General features: G+C 37.6%; 1 protein-coding gene across 1 annotated transcript in view; it reads left to right on the forward strand.

Annotated features, from left to right (window-relative positions):
* Positions 1-22,314, forward strand: part of LOC135312194 (uncharacterized) — an 80,352-nt gene that overhangs the window by 40,708 nt on the left and 17,330 nt on the right. The window contains exon 3 of the mRNA XM_064445328.1: positions 18,852-18,932. Coding sequence (XP_064301398.1) covers positions 18,852-18,932 — 81 coding nt within the window. The remainder of the gene's footprint in view (positions 1-18,851; positions 18,933-22,314) is intronic.

Genomic DNA, 22,314 nt, shown 5'->3' on the forward strand with positions numbered 1-22,314 from the left:
TTTCTTCTGACATAAATAATCTTATTTACTTGACTACTTTTGTTTATTCTATTATGTCTTCTTGCCTCCAGTCATGACACAGTTTGCCTATTTGCCTATTGCAGGATTGCCTATTTGATAGCATTATGGGCAGGATATCTCTCTGTTTCTGTATTTAGTCCTGTGTGTAGCATTACTCCAGGAGAATCTCTTTTACAATTCTGCTCAGAAAATAATTTTGACACAAACAAATTGGTTTTACCCATGTTACCTTACTTTGTTTAATTTTATATTTTTTTCTGAAGATTGCATGTTCTTACACATCTGTGTTCCAGGTATGATTGCTATTTGTCCATTTCATAGTCTCCTAGTTTTTTCCCCCCATTTTATTGTCAGAACTGTTTGGTTTAGCATTATAATGTTGACATTCCATTTGGGATTAATTTTTTGAGTAGTTTTAAAGGAGGCTTTGCAACTAAGCCTGATTTTCTGCATAGGCTTGTGAAAAACTGAAAACTAAATCTCTGACTGGAGTACCTTCAGTGCTGAAGCTGCATGGATTCCTTGAAAATTATAAGTTAGAACTATTACAACTTGTATAACTTTTCCTGAAATTGAGATCTGGTTGCCTCTACAATAGCTTAAAGGCACGTGGATGTGGCTGATACATTTTCCTCAGAAATGGCTGTGATACAGTTTATTGTCTTCCATATTAGTGCACATTACAACAGTCTAAGAATGACTGTAATCAGACTAGTAGAAGCGTTAATTTCCTTGCTGCATGCTTCAGGTATAGTTTGAACTACGCAATGTGAGCTTTTGTGTGCATTTTATCTCAGAACTGGAATAACACAAAATTCCAGCAGAGGGAACCCTTATACCGTATAATGTGTTTTTTGTGTTTGCGTGTCTTTTGTTCCTGAATGAGTATTTTGTTCTCACAGAAATTTTCTGGCTTTTCAGTCCACATAAAAAGTAAAGTGTGAAATACTGGACTTTCAAAATAACATGTAACTTGTGTAAAATGTGTTTTGGGTTTTTCCTTGTCTTAGGACAAATTGAAAGCAACAGAAAACAGAGAGTGTTTTACTAGGGAAATATAATTTATAGCATCAAAAATTTCTTAAAGAAAAGCTATCAGTTCTGTAAATAAAATATAAAAACTACTTATTTACCTACCCACTGTCAGACAGTTCTTCTTTTTTTACATGTTTTCATGTTTGAAATCTAGAACCTAAATTTCAAATGTCAATTTTAAAAGGCATCCCTAAGTATTCATACTGGTCACACATCTTCCAGCTGTGATAGACTCCATGTTTGGTTTTAGCACTGCAGACGAGTCAAGTTGTCTAGGTAACAACCTATTCCCATAGCTTTACTGAGCATATTTTAAGTATTTTCTTACATTATTTCAAACCTTTTTCAATCAGATCAAAGTAGAGCCTGTGGAGGCAGTAAAGTTATTGCCATAAACCTGAACATAACATCCTTCTATTGATATATGCATGGTTTTAGTAACTCTACCAGCTTCTTTGTACACTGTATTTTTACTACACTGGTGCTTACGTTCAGTGCAGGGAAAGACTAATGTGAGGCCTGTAGGATGGTCAGACATTTTGCTGCTGTTTTGTGCTGTTTCACCAGTACAGTTAAACCCTAAATATACTGGATTCATCACCAGAATTCTCCCATTCATGGCAACTGCTCAGTCCTTTGGCCTCTCCAGATGCTGAGCCTGTATTTGCTAGGTGGCCCTGCGTGAAGTTTGGTAGCAGAGCACGTGCACATGCAGACGCAAGCATACATGTGGACACACACACACAGAACAGAGAGCACACTTGCACAGAAAATGGGTATTTAATGGAGAGGCCAGGTACAGGACTTGGCCACACAATAGTACTGACCTGCAGCCTGTGTACCTCTGACCTCCCCACTTTTGGTCCCCCTTCCTCTTCATTTCTCCATGCGTGCTCCTCCCTAATCCACCTTGATCCCTGCCTACCTTTGTCCCTTCCCCTAAACATCCCATAGAAGATCTACACATTCCTACAATCCTCTCAAAATGTCCCATAAGCCTCATGCAGTCCCACAAGCCTCCTCAGATATCCCATAAGAAGTTTGATCTTTCCCATGACACCCCTAATGATGTTGTTTGCCTTTGTATCAGTCGCAAAGAGCTAGCTGACCCTTTCAGCTGCGGAGCAGATGGGTCCCAAATGGCCCATCGGGCGCTGAGAGTTCTGGTCCTTGCTATTGTCTTGGTTAACTGCTGCTCCTTAGGGTTTTTGTGCCTCTGTCTTCAGTTTATAACTTTTTCTGTTCCTTGTTTTTGTCTTCTATGCTGAATAGCTAGTAACCAAACACCTTTCTGAACCAGATATCCTTACAATCCAGGTGACCTGACATTGGGCATTTCAGCCATACATGCACTGCAGAAGAACTCCCTGACTAAATTCTTGCTCTGTGTCTGTTAGAAAGAGGATGCTCAGAGTCTCAAAGAAATAATACAAGTTCTACAGTTCATCAGGTCCTATGAAATGAAGAAATTATATATCCAAGGGTATTTGGTTGATTTAGGCATTCACAGAAGCATTAGCTGCTCCTTTTCATTCATTGAGATAGTTTCCATATCTGGCGCTGTGGTTTTGTGTGTTCTTTTGCATTCTGTGCTACAAAACAAAAAAACTTCTAGCTTAAGTCCAAAAGACAACCACAAAGGGAAAAGTGTGAACAGGCAAATAAATGTTAATGCATTTTGTATAGAATTATCTGAGAAAATAGAGCAGGAAGAGAATTGAAGAGGCCATCTGTTCCATCCCGCTGCCCCAGCTCAGGCTTGACTCCATTTGAACTATTCATTCATAGTGGCCTGGTTAACTTGTAATTAAAAAGCTCAAATTACAAAGCTTTTCTACAAGCTCCACATCTAATCTATTCCAATCTCAACTGTTCTTTTTGTATGAAAGTGTCTCTTACATTCTGAAGTAAATCTCCCTTAATTCAGTTTTAACTAAATTATAATAACCCACCAGCCTGTTACTCTGTTGCTGAATTAGTGCTGCTATTTAGATTGTTGATGTGAAAGTATCCACACTGATGCTGTGAAAGGAAGGCTTAGCTCTTGTAATCTTTGACAAAAGACTTAAGTAGCAGAGAGTTGCATCAAGACCAAAAAAACCCTCAAACCCAAAGACAGGAGAGAGTGGATTCTACTCTGCTGATGCAATTGGATTTCAATTCTAGGCCTGGCACCTAAAGAAAAAGAGTTTGTGTAATCATTGTATGCATTTGTTCGTCTGCTAAATTCAAAATCCTGTAACGCAAAAAAAGAAACACACGGTATATGTAAAGCCAAGAGTTTATTGTTGGTATAACTGAAATCTCAACAGAATAATCAAAATAATTGTTATATCTAATTAATGTAGAAAAAAGGAAGAAAATAAAGAAAAGAAAATTACTACAAAAAGGTCTCAGTAGTAATAATATGTTTATGTTGTTATACACACGCATACACTGCCCTCTGGGCCCTGGATCAGTGAGTCCGGTCTTTCTTGCAAAGAAGGCAGCGGGCGGAGGGTTGCAGGGAAGCTCAGTGTGCCACGTTCTTTGCTGGGAAGAGTGATATTGGTGTTAGGGGTTCTTCCCCTTTGCCATGGAAGTATTATGTGGATGTTTCTTCTTCACTCTGGATTTACTTCAGGCTGTTTTCATGTTTTCTGACACAGATTTGCACCCTGTTCTTTGTTAATGTCTGCGACATCATATTACATCCAGATTTTTTATGTAGGCTGTTTTACAGGTATTAGATGGTTTTTCTTTGCTCTCTTTGTGACTCCTAAAACCAGCTTTGTCCATTTCTGTAACTGACCATTGATGAATTGTTTACACCCCTGAGGTCTCCAGTGCTACTCTGTGGCCTATTTCTTACCAGCCTCATGCCTGTACACGTCTACACTGTTAATCCTGTGTTCCTACTGCTATCATACCATCCCTGGGCTGCTCTACCACTACATCATTATGCTGGAGTGCTAAATATTTCACTCTACACAGAGGAATTCCTTGTTACTGTATCTATAGAAAAGCTATGGTTGTACCATCGAAAGATAAGAAAAAATAAAACTAACTAGGCATAGCAATTTGTTCAAGCAGAAAAATTGCTGTTATATCTAAAAAAGCTAAAACAAGGAGGAAAAAAAAGCTAGAACAGGCAGGCCAAGTTCAAACAAAGCCTGCTGAGCCCCAGTCCTGGGACCTCAGAAAGCCAGTTCAAGGCCTGTAGCCTGTTACTAGCAATGGCAGTGATATATTTATGGGGCTGCTAGGCTACAAGGACCTTCCCTTACTAGCTTTTGAATTTCAACTTGAAGGTTAGAAATTCAGAAATGTGACAAGAGAGAAGAGTACCAGTAATATGCAGTGAGAAAAGGATTATATAGGGGGTACAAAAGTATGTGTCCTCCTCAGCGTCCCGGGTGACCACCCAGCCCATGTGCGCTTCCCAGGCGTTCAGTGTGTGCACAGCTCTGAACCAGCCTCTGGCTTGGTTCAGCCAGCGGGGCACAGAAGAAAGCTAGTGCTTTGTGTAAATCTTGATACAGCATGGGAGAACTGGTGTGAGGTTACTTGAGCTACTGCAATGAGAAGGGGACATAGGAAATCATACACTTACCACCAGGAAACTGGGCTTTAATGGCTTTCTTTGCAAGCATGTGTAGTGTGAAACTGAGACTCTGATCACGTCCTGCCTTAGGAAACCCAACAGTAGCTTTAAAAAGTAATTTTTTACAGAGAATGTCTTTCACAGTTCTTTGCTGCTTGCCTCTGGAGTGGCTACATCAGCCATCCCAAATACAATTTCAGGTTCTGATTACAGCAGTATCTGATTGCTTCATCATCAACAATAATTTTTTTTTTTCATAATTCCTGTGATAGAGAAAAATGCTATTATTCTGATTTTACGGATGGGTATCTTAATCATGGCTCCTCAAAGATACTGCAGGAGTGTAACTAGCTGCCATTCTAAAGGAAATGGATACCTGGAGACTTTTGACTTGTCCAAAGTCATGTGTCTTCTTCCCACACACAGACCTCTCCCCTTATGTTCTTTTCATTTCCACAGAGAGCTGCACTTCGTGGGCTGTCTCCCATCCTTGACTGCATGGGCACTGCTAGGGGAAGGAAATTTCACAGCTTCGTACAAAGGATAATAAAAGTAATCGCTGTTGAATCTATTCCTGTATAATGGATTTCATGAGACTTGGTTTGGTACATTCCTAATTTTTTTTTTTCTCACAACCATGGAAAAAGAAAATGGTTCAGTTAAGGAGACAGGATGAATGACACTAGAAGATGGATCCCCCATTGAGCCTACCTCTGAAATTAGCAAATTTCTAATGAGTTGTTCCATGAGCAACAGATTTAAGGAAACATGATTTTTTACAGATTTTTGCATTTTTTCTTTCAGAATTACTCTGAGCTTTTCCATGACACTTATCACTTTCCTGCCAATGTTCTGCAGTACCTCCAGTTTCTGCCATACCTGTAGTTGTCCCCATATCCTACAGCTACTGCCTAGGCACTGCCTAAACATACGTGCTGTCTTTAGCCCTGGGTTGCATGTGTAGATTGTTTGAAGATGTATTTTGAGCTCATGAATTCAGGCATCTCGTGCATAGAAGTCTTTCCTTCTACGAGGATATTCAATTTCTCTCTCTTCAAGCCACAGATTTTTTATAAAGCTTGCAAGCTCTTTGTATCTTTTTGGACTCTTCTTCCTGCCCAATGTTTGACATTTTCTTGAGATGATTATCAGAGGACTACCACATGGACAGACAGACTGAGACATGGTGCAATAACATAAGCCTCATTTTCTGAATTAAGAAAGAAACAGTGATGCTTTTAAAAAAAACCCACCACTGCCCCCTCCAAAACAAAAAAAAAAAAGGAAAAGATTATCCATAGGAAAAGAGCAGTAGTTTTATAGCTCTTCATCTAGCACACCTTGCACTGTGCTGTAGATAGAAAGGTAACTGATATTAGTCCTGCAAAAATTCTGTTCTGAATCCTCTTAAGCCTGCAGTGGTATTTCTAACTCAATTGAATCATTAAGAAGCAAAATCTTTCCTAAAGTTGTAAATTATCTTTTCACCTTATTCCCTCCATCTCTCCCAGCATCATACCCTTGAGCAGATAAAACAGGTACTTGAACTGGGACTTGAAATTCCTTGCCTCTTACACCCATTTTTACCATTTTTCAGTTTCCGTGGCATTTGTGTTTTATGAAGCTCTGAAATTTCGCTATTTCAGTAAGTACAGGAAAATACTGACCTCGTAAAATTCCCAGACTAGTACACAAAGAAACAGAAAAGGCCAATAAAGCAGAAATGTGTTACCTAAAGGCAAGTCGGATTTTCAAAGACATTCTCTCTCTCCTTCTTTCCTTCTCACACATACACCCACACATATATTCATCAGAAACTTGGTATCTCTAGACTATGACTACCAAGGAGCACTGCAATCTGAAGAACCTCAGTATGCTGGCTGAAAATGCCTGGGAGGCTAAATAATCATTAACATAGAAGATTTCATAATACATATGGCTACTGAGAGGATTGTAGTAGTCAAGTGCACAAGTGTATTCTGCCAAAGCAAATTTTGCAACTGAAAATTATAATTTAAGAGTTGAAATTTTCTGCTAGGGAAAAAGTATTCATTTCCTGATACTTCTTATTTTCTAAAGAGAAAATGTAAATGTAATAATTTGCTTTGACTTTGTTCATCTGATTCAGAATATTTTTCAGCTTGTTGAACTGAGCCAATGCATTCAATTATGAGTTGATTTGAGAAAACAACTGCAAAATACATGATTCAATTACATTGCTCTGTCAGCAAACTGTCTTTGAGCTGCTATAAACTGTGCTTCCAAGCTTGCTGTGTAGGCCAGTCTTTCTGGAGAATGACAGCTGAAATAACACACAGAGATATCATTCTGAGTTGCATGATGTTCAGTAAAAGACGTAAATAAGCATAGGAAAAAGTGTGACATGGAACTTCCAACTAAAATTCAGATAAAACAATGTGCCAATATGGAACAAATAATTTGTTATGTAACTGACTCAGAATTAACCATTCCAGGTTGATTCCATAAACCGAATAGGGTTTTTTCTGGTTTTGGTTTTGGTTTTTTTTTCCTGAAACCGAATAATACAGATTTGCCCGGGGAGATATTCAATCAGGAGAAAAGAAAATCAGTCCACTGTTTTGGTTAGCATGCCCGTTTAATAATCTGACCACTTCACTGTGCTATATAAAGTTGCCTATGAAGTTAATTGTATTTATAACTGCATACTAAATGATCTCTACAAACGTAGTATAAAAGAATTAAGGGAGATGATGTCACCTGTCTGGCTGGCATCACTAAAATAAAATGGAGTAAAAAAAAGGAAGGAAAATTATTAAAAAACAAAGAGAAGAGATAAATAGTAGTTAAATTTTGATATAATAGATATGAGAAAGGAAAAATATTACATTACAGTTTGGTCGGTTAAGAATCTAATCTAGGAAACTCATCCTATGTTACCTTCGCCTGGAGCCTCAGTCTGAGATACCAAATAAAACGAGTATGTAACCACCGCTGAAAATTAACCTAATTAATACCTACTGGTTTTAACGGTTCGGTGTATGTAATGCATGTGGACACTAGAGGGAAGCACTTAACTGAGCTATAGCAGTTCATGGCACTGAAGAGAAAACCAGAACAGCCGCTGTACTGACGGACTCTTTTTTTCATTTAATGGCAACATTAAGATTTTTCAGGGAGAAAACACAATTAGTGGACTAAGGAAATGAATGTAGGTTATGAGGCTTATTCTACCTGTAATGGATATAAATGCACTCTAAAACTTCAGTTACTGTTATGGTTCATGGACAACCGAGCAAATTATGTATTAAACTAATCACAGGTAATGCTTATATGTCACGGTTTCATCTTTTCTTCCTTTCTCCTGCAGTTGATGTTTCCTAATTTAAACATGTTCCTCCTTTAGTACAAGTAAAAGGAAAAAATCTTTAGAGTCTGATTCACTATCTTCTGTAGTTTTTATTTCTGGCCTGACATGGTAAAGAAAAGTCTTGTCTAAAGAATCTTTTTTACTTTGTGCCAGAGTTAATGACTCTAACATATTGGATCTCATGCACAATTCATGAGAGCTGATTTAGCACTAATGCAGGTGCATAGAATGGCTGGAGCTGTTCACCTGCTCTCCCTGATGGAGGCAAAATGCTGCCATGATTTCTAACAAGAAGAAGCTGGAGGAATGAAACAGGGAGATAAAATATATAATATATATACAAACGTGGCTTAAAATGCAGTGTACATGATTTGTACATAGCTAGTCAAATACCTTTCTCTAGTGGCAGGCTGATCTTCTAGTCAATGATAAAACACAAGGCTAGGTTGTTATCCTGTTGGCAGCCCTCTGAAGCAAATTAGGGCTTGATCCTTCTGCCAGTGGAATCATTGGCAGGCAATCATATGCACAGTATGCTGCTTTAAATGCACTCAGAGAAAATGTGCATTTGACTTAACTGGGTAAAACTCTTCACCTGTTAATCACCTCTTAACTTATAATCACTTGATAACTTGTCACTTCTCTAACTAATTTTCTTGTAAAATGTAGAAACACATTCTAGCAAAGTAACGTTTTTTATCCCCATGCTTACTGAAAATAGATTTTGGTCTGTTGGTTCCAGTAGCCTTCAAAACTGCTATCAAAACTGGCTTTCTTTTAAATTGGTCTTATTATAGAGTTATTGCATTTAAAGGGATGAAATTATTCTTTTCTGAAATTAATATTGACAGGCATCTACCATTCCTGGATGATGCAAGCCTATATAAAGTCACTATTTCCTCTTTAGCTTCCCATTTCAGCGTTTTAGCTTTTTCCCTGCTGAGGAAATACATTAACTGGGAAAAGTAGGCCTAAGAGTCTATATGGCTTGCTTAGACTAGAAGTATAACTTTTAGATGCTAATATTAAGCAGATTTCTATTCAGTAAAGAAGGCTCAGGGGGGATCTTGCCAATGTACATAAATACCTGAAGGTAGGGTGCAAAGAAGACAGGGCCAGGCCCAGAGACAGTTGGCACCAACTGAAACATAGGAGGTTCCCTCTGAACCTCAGGGAACACTGCTTCACTGTGAGGGTGACCGAGCGCTGGCACAGGGTGCCCAGGGAGCTGGTGGAGTCTCCATCCTTGGAGACAGTCAAAAGCTGTCCAGACATGGTCCTGAGCAACCTGCTCTAGCCGACCCTCTGATGAGTGCAGGGTTGGACTACACACTCACGAGATGTCCCTACCGACCTCAGCTACACTGTGATTCTGAGATTCTGTGAAATGTACTATCTGAAATAAATTATCACCTAGAAACTATTTGTAGGTATATTTATATAAGAAAAATGCACATTAATTTAAACTGTGACACATATATGTAATATTAAAGAATGATTAATTTTAATAGCAAATAGCTAATCATTCCGTCTCAAATTTAAAATAGAAGTGGTTTGCATTATATTAAAATTTTCACTTTAAATTTAAAATGTTATACTCTATTTGGGATAAATTTTGAAACTTGCTATAGGTTAGTAGGGTCTTTTCTCCAGTCTCAAATTTTTATAAGACTTAACTTCTCTGACTATGAGATAGTCATTCCAAACTTTCCTGACAGATAAAATTTAGAAGCTAATTCACCAGTGTCTACAAAGTTCTATGCCACTGGTTTCATAGAAACTTGCATTTGATTATGTCAGTTATCTAAAATGAGCAAGCAGATCAAAGGATTCATATAACATCCATAAGCCACATTACAGAAACTATTTTAAAGCTACCAGGTAACTTTTTTACCTGTCTGGAGGATACCTTGATATAGCTTTACCAACTAACATTTTGTATTGTGCAATAGATGATGCTACAGCTGCCTTAATAGAAAAGGCAGTGTGTATTTTTACACACTGGTGGTCAATTGTGGTAGATCTAACTTAATCCTCATTATCTGTGTAAGTTGCCCATACAGCAGGACATAATAGTAACATTGCTACGGTGACCATGATTCCCATTATCTCGCATCATTTTCCTGGGAAAAAAAAAAAAAAAAAAGGTGTGAAAAGACAAGATGATATCACCAATTTGTGGGTTCCGAGCAAGTTCTGAAATCTTAATTTCAGATTATGGCTTCCTTTCCTTTCCTATCAATATAACTTTTAATTCTATTTTAGTGTTATTCCATTTCTTAGGTTCATCTGTACAAGAAGAACTTAGTCAACCAAACACATGCATCTGTATTATTGTTTGCTATGACCAGTCCACTAGCCTGAAAGTAAGGCCTGGGCAGCCTTGTCTGTTGTGAAACTCTAAGAGGGAATTATACAATTTACCTTGTTTTCTACAGCTGGGAGAGTAAAGGACTAGCTTAAATGCCAGGCTTTGGTTTACCCGCCAAACCTTTTAGAAGACTATGTCACACTTAGTGGAAGCTAACCTTTAGTCAGGAAAGAGTGTTATATTTCCCCACTTTTTGTTTGTCTTTCTCTTGATATCCTGTGCATAAACTGAGCTTCAAGTTTAAGGTTTCAAACTGAGATAGAAATGAGCAACCATCATGAATGTAATTCTTTCTAGTGATCAATATGGCAATCAAATCAAGGTAATAAATTAAGAGAGTAGCATTTCAATCCATGAAGACTGAAATTTCCAAGCCTAGATAACAGAGTGATAGTACCGGAATTACATCAGGGATGACCCAACTAAGGGTCCTGAGATTGCATTGCACAGGCAATGCTGTACTCATATTATGCTGAGGAAAATTCTATGGATAGCCTAAAATAATTATGCAAAAGTAACTGTCTGTTTTAGGGTTGACTGAATAGATCTCTAGGTTTCACTAAATTTATCTGATTAGATCTCCATTGATTGTAACAGAAGCTTAGCTTGCATGTAAACATCTAAATTTGGATGTCTAAATGTGTGAGCCATACCACTCAGGATGACTATAATGTAATAAAAAGACGCCCAAGATAGCTTTAAACTATCTGGCTTGGGTAAGTCCAATGTAATTTCACAGCAACGTAAAATTTAGCTCAGAATAATACCCTGCTGTGATGGGTGAGTACAGTACAGGCTATTTCGGAGACCTGCAATAATTTATTTTGGGTAATAAAAGTTTTAGCATTGACTTAAATGGGATGTTATTTGGTAATCAAGCTGCTTACCAAGCTGTGCTATGCAACCTTGACGCAAAAAGCGTTTATTCCTTGTGCATTAGTGCTAGGGATATAGAATGGATTCAGCTGGTGAAATCCTGGCCACTTTGGTGAAAGAATGACATACTATAATGACATTATAATAATCTTTATTTCATTTTTTATTGTGTAATATTGCTTCATTTGCTTGCATGGACTTTGAACTTGACTGAGGTTGAGCTCATTACTGTGGCTGGCTTCTGTTAAATCATAATTTATAGTGTATTCAAAGTTATTCTTGCCTTAAGTGCAACACTGCAGTTACTGCCACAACTTTTCTTCTGCCACCATGCTTGTTTTTGATAACCTTTCTGAATACCTTCTGAATAGCTTTTCTTTATAATCTTCTGTAGTATGAATTAAGAGAAGGTTTTGGGAAGACCTTATTGCAGCTTTTCAATACTTAGAGAGGGCTTATAAGAAAGATGGAGAGAGACTTTTTACCAGGGTCTGTAGCGATAAGACAAGGGGTAATGGGTTTAAACTAAAAGAGGGTAGATTTAGATTAGCTATAAGGACAAAATTCTTCCCTCTGAGGGTGGTGAGGCACTGGAACAAGTTGCCCAGAGAAGCTGTGAATACCCCATCCCTGGAAGTGTCCAAGGCCAGGCTGGATGGGGCTTTGAGCAACCTGGTCTAGTGGGAGGTGTCCCTGTCTGTGGCACCCCCATGGCAGGGGGTTTGGAATGACTCTGTGATTCTGTGATTCTACGAATAAGTTTTTATTTGAATTCCAAATCATTAATAATGTAATTTGTTTTGGTGATGCAGAACTGTAGGCAGTTTTGAAAACTGACTAAATATCCCTCTCATTTTTTGCTCTGTAACAAAACTGCTTTCTCTTTTAGTCAGGGATTTTTCCTTGGAGACTAATTTGGCCTTTCATTGAACTTATAGAAGTAAAAACATTCTTTCAAGGTGTCAGAGAAATTAAAAAGTAACCAATTTACGGATATGCTTCTTCAGTGATCCTCAGTCAGTCCTTTTGTCTTTTAAATTTGCGATAACCAGGTAATTGTCCTAAATTTAATAACTGATATTTTCTTTGCTTTCTTGCAAATGAATTAAAAATAAACACTTCTTAATCTCTTTAAGATATGATCTTAAAAGCAGCTTTTTTTTGTTAGGACACCATTTAGTTTAGTTTGGAATTCTCCAAATTTTACTTTCAGCAAGTTCTTATCTGTTCTGTTACTGATAGGATCACACTACACTCCCAGACTTCACTGGAGGGACCGTGGGTGGCCACTGTTAGCAGACAGTTAGGCGAAACGCTTGCAGAATTCTGACACGAGGCAAGCACGAGAGGCTGGGAAGGGTGTGCACAGAGCAGGCTACATCTGTGCTACCACCTGAAACTCTCAGTTGCAACCTAGATAGGTATTCTGGCTCTTGAAGTTTCAAATTTTCTAGACAGTATTAGTAGTGACCAACTAGTAAGTTGTGACTAAATTAAACTTCTATTAAAAAGGGTTATGGTTCAGTCTAAAATAACCACTATTTTTCCTCTGTGTGCTTTGGGGTTTTTTATAAATTTAGCAATCCACTTCAGAATATGCTTTTTCAAGTGTAAGTTTTGGGAGGGTTTTTATATTACTCCTTTTTCTGTTACCCTCAGGTAACCTACCAGTGAAATTCATATTCATTGTCACCTCCCTAGTACAGCTGGAGATATACTGTGAGGCATTGAATTTTTCTTTTATACCAGAGTGAAGAATAATTTTTGTTTTTTTAAATCCTATGGCCTATTCATGTTAGCTGGTAGGAATTTTCTAACCTCAGATGATGCCAACGACAGTTAGAATTCATTATTAACTACCTCTGTGGTGTTATGCCAAGAGGTGCATCTGATACTGAGGTTCTGTGCTGTTCATCCTGTATGCAAAAGTGACAGTTCTTGTTTGAAGACTGCACAGTAACTATAGTGAACAGACAGAATGGGAAGCAGAACGCTGGTACAAAAAGATGAAAGGTGGGAGTCACCATGAGTAAATATAGATGTCTGAAATGTACAGATATTGCCTAATAGATGTCATCAATTGACTAATGGAGTCTAAAATAGCATTCTTGATTTCTTTGATAGCATTTAGACTTCCAGAGCAGGTTAGCGGGAAAGCCAAGAGCAGGTTCTAGGAATAGGAGTCACCTCACCTTCCTTAAGACATGTGTGACATAGCTATTTCTGAACCTCCCTTTATATTAAATTGTAGAGAAATAGACCTTTTTAGGATTCAGTCCATCTGATGTGTTTACAGTGTCTATTTTAGAGTTAGAGGAATTCTGTCTTAGACTTCATCGTATAGAGTAACTAGATTTCTACTGATTATAAACGAAGACTCAGATGACTTGGATAAAAAGCAGACCTCTGCATTAAGTCAGGTGAATTCTTTTGACTAAAGAAACAATGCTTTTTTCTCTGGACCATGAAATCATTCCAAATAAGAAGATAAAGCAAATCTAAGTAACTGCTGTGTATTCCAAAATAAGTTCAAATAAACCTTTTCCTCTTCACTTAGTTACGCCAACTATGACTGCTTTGAAATTCTGGAGATACCTGACTTAACTGACTCTTTTGTATACTCATCATCAATACTGTTCCGTATCCTACCACCCTGTTATCCCAGACAAGGCGCAGGTTTTCAGAATGGACCATCACACAGGTACATTATTTACAACCTGACATTACCTTATTTGCATATAAACTACCCCAATAAACCAGTGTCTAGTGAAGGAGGTCCCAAAATATCAGACATATGCATAGTTTCAGTTACTGACTTCTTATAAAAATCCCTTCAACCAGAAAAGAGTTTCAGGGATTCTGACTTGTAATTTGTATCCCCATTATATTTAATAACTCTTTATACAATCCATCTAGGTCAGTTTAAATGAATGCCTTGTTGCTACTTAGATGATTATGGGTTGCAATTCATTTAATGTGCCCAACGATTCATGTTTAATTTATTGAATTTAATGCAGTATCTGAGTGACCTATGCATGTGCAGTACTTCAAATGCATGCACACTGGCACACATAGCCCTCTGCAGTATTTTGCTTAAGAAATCAGCTTACCAACATGTTAGAGTTTGAGATATCGTGCGACTCTTTATGCCACTGTTTAATTTAATGCTGCTTGCAGCATTGAGTCTGTCTGGGTTGACTGGCTACCTCTCAGGAGCTCCATGGCTTTTATGCCAGCAATAATGCTTCAAAATGTGTCCAGTTCCATGATTTGTTACCTGGGCATCTGGCATGAGCCACTGACTTGTGTTTGCATCTCCCTGTATTTTTGTATTGGGAAACTAATTAACGAGTGCTCTTTGTTTACAGCTGGAGGTATGAATCTTCCTTCAATACCAGCCAAGTCAAATGGCACTTAGAAGTAATGAAAATATCTTTTGTAGAAATTATCTTTCCGTATGATAAGGCTCTGTAGGGTATTCCTGTATGATTCCCCGAGTCTTTTGTAGTGAAGTTTTTCATTAATGTGAGGAGAGAAGAGACTGCCTCAGGGAAATTTAAGCTCTCTTAAAATCCAGAAGTTCAGGTCATTACTTTTGGCAGACCTATATTTTTCTGCTGCCTATTAGCCTATTCTCTGTTCTGTTCCTGATAAAAGACTGTGCTTTCAGTTCTCATCATGATACTGAATCCCTACAAGACAGGGGCAATGAAATTATTGAGGAAAAATGCTGTTGGCCTGATGAAATCCACATTACCAGCAATGTTTTTTACCTTAACCACATTCCTTTCATATCTCTAAACCACAATACCCAAGCTGGTGCTTGATATCTGTGATATCAAGTGAGGGGAACTTAATATGGCATTCTTATCACCCAGTTCCAGATTTTTTTTCTAATCTAATTTTTTCTAATGACCAAATTCTGCTTTTTGCATTTACCAAATGCTGTGATTTTTTTTGTTATATGCTGAGTTTTAAGTCCCCATAGTGGGATAACTGAGAAGTAGGACCTCACTGTAATCAGCTTTATTTCTGACTTCTGTTGAAGTACCTCAGAAAAAAGAGTTCAGAAAATATTTATCTGCAAGGTTTTGCTAAATATTTGTATTCTAAAGAGTGAAATATAGTTCAGTGAACTTTTTGTTGCCAAATACTTCCCAGGTAAACATTAGTGAATTTCCTGTTAACAAATAGACCCCAAATCCCCAAGGAGCAATTGTAATTCCATATTCAGATCTACACAAATTAGTTACACTAAATTATACCCTGTAGTGGGTTAGAAAATGTTAAGGGCAAAGTAGTATGGTTGACTGTCAGCACATCAAAACCATTCAAATGTAGGCTAGAAAGATGCCTAGCAAAGGCATCTAGCAGAATGATCCTAGATCAGAGTTTCTCTTTATATATATATATATTTTTTTAGTGCAAATAACGTGTTTTTTGGCCCCATAAACATTCAGAGCTTCTAAAGCTAAGCTATGAACTTTATCAGAGAAGAATTTGCTGGCACAGCAAACTTGCACTGAGTCCTAGCTTATTTCCAGGATCCTTGTAACAGTTGTCTAGCAGAGGTAAAATGGCATAGTTCCATCATTGGAGTTATGATTTATTTCAACTGATATGCCAACCCTTGACTTGTATTTATTTCTTTTGGTATCTGTTTGCTTTAGAAACATTTCAAATGCTTTACACATTCATCTATCTAAACTTGAACTGAAGCAACATAAACCCGTAACCAACCACCTACACATAATCCAAGCTTGAAATGACTCCCTAGTCTTCAGCTGTAATGACTTTGAGAGAAAAAGTGGGTTGCCTTGTAGAAAACCCCTAAGAGATAATAAAAAAATAATCCTGTTGCCTTAAACATATAACATAGTTAAATGATGAGAAAGGAACAGCCAAATTTAGTGTGATTAATGATCTTGTTGGACTGAGAGTTCCGTCTTGGACATTTTAATTGATGGTAAAATCAGCAACATGCCCCTGGGAAAGTTGATTTTGATGCCATGTTGCAATCTTGTTCATTCCTGTCAAGGAAAACCAGCTTTATGGTCACAGGTCTCCCACCTCTTCCCCACCTTATGCAGTTTTGTAAGCTGTTCCCCTACAATGTCTTGCTGACTCTCTTGTCATCCCCAAATCTGGGTTCTGAAGATTTGGGGGTTCCATGTAAATATAAGGAAGGATTTAGGCAAATCCTTAATAAATCCTTAATAAAAACAATAACAGTAAGCTAGACACTATAGCAATTGACTGGGCAAATTCCTACCTGACTGTCTGCATAACCCCACTTGCTATTCCGTAGATTTCCTGTAGTGTCTCAGACAAGATCCTTAATTAACTGATATTCTTTTTCACATTTATAAAGTGAAGACAATAGTTGTAGTGGTATTGGGGAATAAATGCATTACAGATTTTGTATGTCTCAGCTACTATGGTAATAAAAGTAATATAATTTCCATAGAGGATCGATTTTTGCTTTGTTTTGCAGTATGATTTATGACAAATCCACGACTGAACCTGATCTTTAGAAATACCTTTGAAGCGTATTGTACCATTTTTTTCTGCTAGCTCTTGTGAGAATCCTGGGTTAGCTACATTCTGCTTGTATTGCAGCTAATGGAGAGTTTATTGTCTTAAATGCATCTTCACTGGCAACAAGGCTTCCAGTCTGAGTTTCCTGGCAGCAGCCTGCTGGTTTCAGAAATGATATATTTCTATTGGTGGAAGAGATGCTCCTCTAATTGACTTTTTTGATGATGTCAATATATATATTACATGTAGCTGTTAAATTGCTCAGCAACTTTTAGTAATATATATCCTGTGAGATGTCACTTTCATTTCATGCTACACAGCTTTTCTTTCTTCCTTGAACTCTGTACAATAGCTTAGTTCCCTGTTCGCCTCTATGTGCTGAGGTTGTGTGATCAGAACAACAGTAGATGCAATCAAACTCACAATTAGACTGCGATTCACATTATGTAAAAGATTCATCATGCCAATTGATGTGAAATGACATGCGGTCTCTAGGCAGTGATTGCACAAGGCTTTAATCTCTCCACACGCTGAACCCTGTGCCTTTAGTGGTTCAGCAAAGCTTAGTTGTAATCATTTTTGGGCTAATGCCTTTCCATGATTTCATTATGAAGAGTATAACAATGAAGCCTTTTTCCGCTACTTCTTTTAAATGCTAGGGTGTGCTGATTACACAGTTAGCATCCTGCATGTAGTTGACCTTTTGGGTAGAAATGGTATGGGGCTAGTTTTTTTACCATTCAGGGGTTAGGTGTCTTGCTGAAGACAGATGACAATTCTTTATTCTTTATCCTAACATTCCCCTTTCTATTCTTGGCCCACTGGGTCAGTCACCTGGAAACTTTTCAAAGACAAGTGCATAAGGGTTTCTTTCAGGGCCTCAATTCAAAAAGCAGCCATTTTTGTAATTTCTAAGATGAACAAGCACCTTAGATGAGATGGCTCTTCTAAATGTCAATTTTCAGGAGAAGTGACTCCTAACCATAGCCTACATCTTCATATAATTTACTGTACATATTGATAATTAGACCCTTTATATGGGCATCCCTGAACAACTGCAAGTATCACTCCAGATCTCTGGCCCGAGCAGTGAGTGACCAATGTATGTGTGTATATCAAGAGCAAGATGTGGAGGAAAAGCATAACTCCCCATAATGTTTACTGATTGGAAAATGTGCAGTGACTGGTTGGGTAGGGATTTACCAACCCTGAATAATAAGTAGAAGTGGATTTGTCTTTAATGCCTGTGAATGACAACGAATGTATAGATGCTAATGTGCATGACTAAACTCTCTTTCAAAGAACTGAGTATGACTGAGTGGCACCCATTTTTCATTTCTGAATAACTTATCTAGATGAAAAATCCTTTGAGACATGTCTATCAAAATAAAAAATCAGAATTATGTAAATTATTATGTCTTTGGTCAATAATTGAAAACATTCATTTCCAGAACTGTAAAAAATTAGTCTTTGGCTATTTTGGAATTCATGCTGTGTCCTATTTCATTAAGCAGGAAATGTGGATAATTAAGGATCAGCCATAAGCTGTAGTCATTGACTTCTGATAGGATACTTTGAACCTATTTGTGCTCAGAGTTCTTTTAATTAACTACTTTTTCTACAGGATCAAAGAGAACTGGAGCCAAAACCCACTGAAAGCAGGAGATCAGATAAAGCTTCAACAAAAAAATGATATTCTGTAGTTGGAAATTCCATTTTTCTATTCACACATGTGCTGTAGCACAAAAGTTATGTTCCCCAAGCAGACTTACGGCCCCAGGAAAGATACTCTGGAGACTTCCTGAAGTCCAGTAGGGACTTTGCTGTTGTTACATTCTTGTGATTTGATTCCACTTTGTGCACCATTAGTAAAGCCTCTCAAATCATGGCATACCAAATATATCTTTCTATCTGACCACTCTGAAATTCTTCTTTTATAAGGGCAGTGCATGTGCTATAAGTAGACTGATACAGAAAGATCAAATAATCTCATCCATTTTAACGAAAGTTGGTGACTCTGTTGTTAAAGCTTTTACCTAAAATAGGTGATCTCTATACTTTTACACTTTGTCTTGTAGTCCTCACTACTGACAGGAGGAGTTAAAACTCACCAATCTTCATGGATCTTCAATGCCTTCAGTAAGATTGTGCCATACTATGTAAGTATAATCACCTATTACTATGTGAGCCATATGGAAAGTCTCTGGTGTAGCTGAGCCTTGCACAAATGCATTTTCAGTTCCTAACCAAATATATAGCAAAAGAGTCCTCTTTAATTTCTTAAATTTCATAGTCATGACTCATTCTTTCAAGTTCTAGTTTTTTGAGCAACAGGAGTAAAAAGTGGTATTTGCTGGGCAAAAATCTATGTATTTCCCGTTGAATCCAGGAAATTTAGTGTATCTCATAGGAAGAAATAATAAAAATCAGTCACTGCTCATTCAAAAATCTCAATATTGCATTTATACAAATTTTATGTTTATTTGTCTGCCAATATAGCTATTTGATTAGTTATCTAACACTGAAAGAACAAGGCCAAGAAAGAGAGCAGTGGTTCCCTGAGCAAATATGGTGCACAAATTCAAAAATTCACACACACACAAAAAATTTGTTTCTCAGCAGTTGTAAGTATGTAGAAATAACTCATGTATACCTTCATCTGTGTTTTTTGTTGTTTTCAGATAATGTAGCTATACAAGAAATTGGACTTTTATCATTACTTTTGTTCATTGCTTCTGGAAATTTTAATTGGATAGTGTTTGATTTTAATTAATACACTAAAAGTCAATGAGAAGCTGAAAATTCTCTGAAGCGCTTTTGCAGAGCAATATCTAGATGGTTTAATTTTAAATTTCATATTGCCATTTTTTATTCTACCATAACTAGACTTACAACAAAACTTTGTGTGAAAAAATAAAAATAGAAAGAGATCTCTTAGGGGGCAGGCAGATGATTGTTAGAAATCTGTGACTTGACATGTTGCTTCTGGTCTACATTCCATGTGGAAATGGTGGACCAGACTCAAAGTCTTTTAAATACCGCTCATCTGCCCTGGAGAGAGTCTTGTGATTCAATTCAGAAAAAACATTTAGGCACATGCTCAACTGAAGCATTAGATATGACTATTGAAGTCTAAGAAACTAATCTGGTAACAAGCACTTAAGTGTTTTATTTATTTGGATAAGGGGCACAGAGAACATGAGCAGAAATATAAAAGGAATAGTCTTGGAGAGCTTTACTAGTATCTAGAGAATGATCCTCAAAGACCCCCAGCATTTGCCTGCTGCAGAACCTGTGGTTCAGCCTCCTCAACTATGTTCAATGCCACATAAAAAAAATCCATATTATGACTCCTGTTGTGACCTGAAGTAGCATAGGTTTATAAGCTCAGTGCTGCTCCCAAGCTTAATATTTCATTTTCCATTTCTGGTCTTCAGTAAGGGAGGAAATAGGATAACTGCCGACATAGACAGACTTGGGAGACACCACTCAATCTATTTAACATATGTAGATAATTCACTGGTAACATTTAAATGGCCAAAATCTATCCCAAAGGCCATTTATAGGAAAACATTCAGCTGGCCATTCCATTTTGATAGATGTAAATTTTTTTCTAAATGAGCTTGACGTTCATTATAATAGAAACATATGCCGATGGTAACAGTGTTGAGGGCCATGTGCCAATCTTCCTGTGTTGCTCCTGATTGAACACTAGATCCCTGGCTGTGCTCAGATTTTTTCCAGCTATGACTACAGATGTTGATTTTGCTCTTCTACTCACCAAGCAATAGGCATGTCCAATTATACCTATCATTAACTAGAGTCTTTATGCACCTGTAATTTTTTTCTTAATTGAAACAAATCTACAGGTGGAAACTGAGATTGCCTCTAACCCTAGCAGGTTTGCTGGTTGTCCCGTTTTTGGCTGGGATAGAGTTAATTTTCTTCGTAGTACCTAGGATGGGGCTATGTTTTGGCTTTGTGCTGAAAAGTGGTGCTAATGCAGAGATGTTTTGGCTGTTGCTAAGTAGTGCTTACACTAGTCAAGGACTTTTTCAGCTTCCCATGTTCTGCTGGGTGCACAAGAAGCTGGGAGGGGACACAGCTGGGACAGTGACCCCAACTGCGCAAAGGGATATCTCACACCATATGGCGTCATGCTCCACTTATAAAGCTGGGGGAAGAAGGAGGAAGGGGGTACATTTGGAGTGATGGCATTTGTCCTTCCAAGTAACCATAATGTGTGATGGAGCCCTGCTTTCCTGGAGATGGCTGAGCCCCTGCCTGCCCGTGGGAAGGAGTGAATGAATTCCTTATTTTGCTTTCCTTCCGCGCTCAGCTTTTGCTTTACCTGTTAAACTGTCTTTATCTCAACCCATGAGTTTTCTCACTTTACTGTATCGATTCTCTCCCCCATCCCACCAGGGGGGAGTGAGCGAGTGGCTGCGTGGGGCTTAGTTGCTGGCTGGGGTTAAACTACGACACTGGTGAAGTCAGTAGAGCACTTCAAACACCAAAGCTGGCCGCAATGGCAGGAAAGAAATACCATATAGCAGCTGTAGCTTGCAATTCCCTTTTTCATTCTGCTTTAGAACTGGGCAAAAGAGTAGTTGCATGTATTTAATTAGATTAATTTTGGTTAGAAGATGCTGATTCTCTTCACTATAAGCTTTTAAAACAGAGTATATTTGCTATTGATTTCACATAATGTGTTTATTAATGGAAACAGAGCTGAAGAAAGGACTACAGTATGACAGCAGGTGAAGCACAAAGAAAAAATAACACCAGAAGGAAAAATGAAAGAAATTAAGGAAAATTAATGAAAAGTTAAGGAAATTCTAAATAGTGGTTGCTTGAGGCAACTTTAATAATACTCCAAACTCATGGCAGATCCTTGTTGGTATAAAATAGCTCCATAGAGATGCGTTTCCTGAATAGCTGCGCACACCTGAGATGCAGTAATTCCTGTAAAAGGGCTGAGATTCATGTGAATTTTCTGTGTTCTGCATTTTAAAGTTGGAACATTTAATTTTTCAGACCTTTTTGTTGCCAGTGTTAAAATATTTCTCCCAGATTATTGTAGTTCTTCCAGAAATGTGTTGAAATTCTGAAAATAGAAAATAGCAGGGTTTTTTCTTAAGAATATCTGATGCTATTTGTAAAGAAACAAAACAAAACAAAAAACCACCAAAAAAGCCAATTCAAGAAAGTAAAAAACCTGAACTTTTATGGGAGAATAATATTTTTTGTATTTGCCTGCAGCTGGGGTGAGAGAAATTGTTCTACCGGTTTCTTAAGGTTTTGATAATGTGAAGAGAGAGAGAATATTAGCTGTGTTTTGTTAGAGTTAACATTAAATGTTACCCATACATCCTTCTCTAAAATGAAGTAGGTAACAAGTGTATTTCCCATGTACTTGTGATGTACCTGAGTGTAATGAGTGAATGAAAGATGAAGGGAGGTGTTTGGAAAGGAGGGTTCACTTTGATTTTTGGGTACCACATCACAAATCTATCTGTATGAGCATTTGAAAACAGCATA

This window comes from Phalacrocorax carbo, chromosome 2 (genome assembly GCF_963921805.1).
Source record: "Phalacrocorax carbo chromosome 2, bPhaCar2.1, whole genome shotgun sequence".
NCBI classification, from domain to species: Eukaryota; Metazoa; Chordata; class Aves; order Suliformes; family Phalacrocoracidae; genus Phalacrocorax; species Phalacrocorax carbo.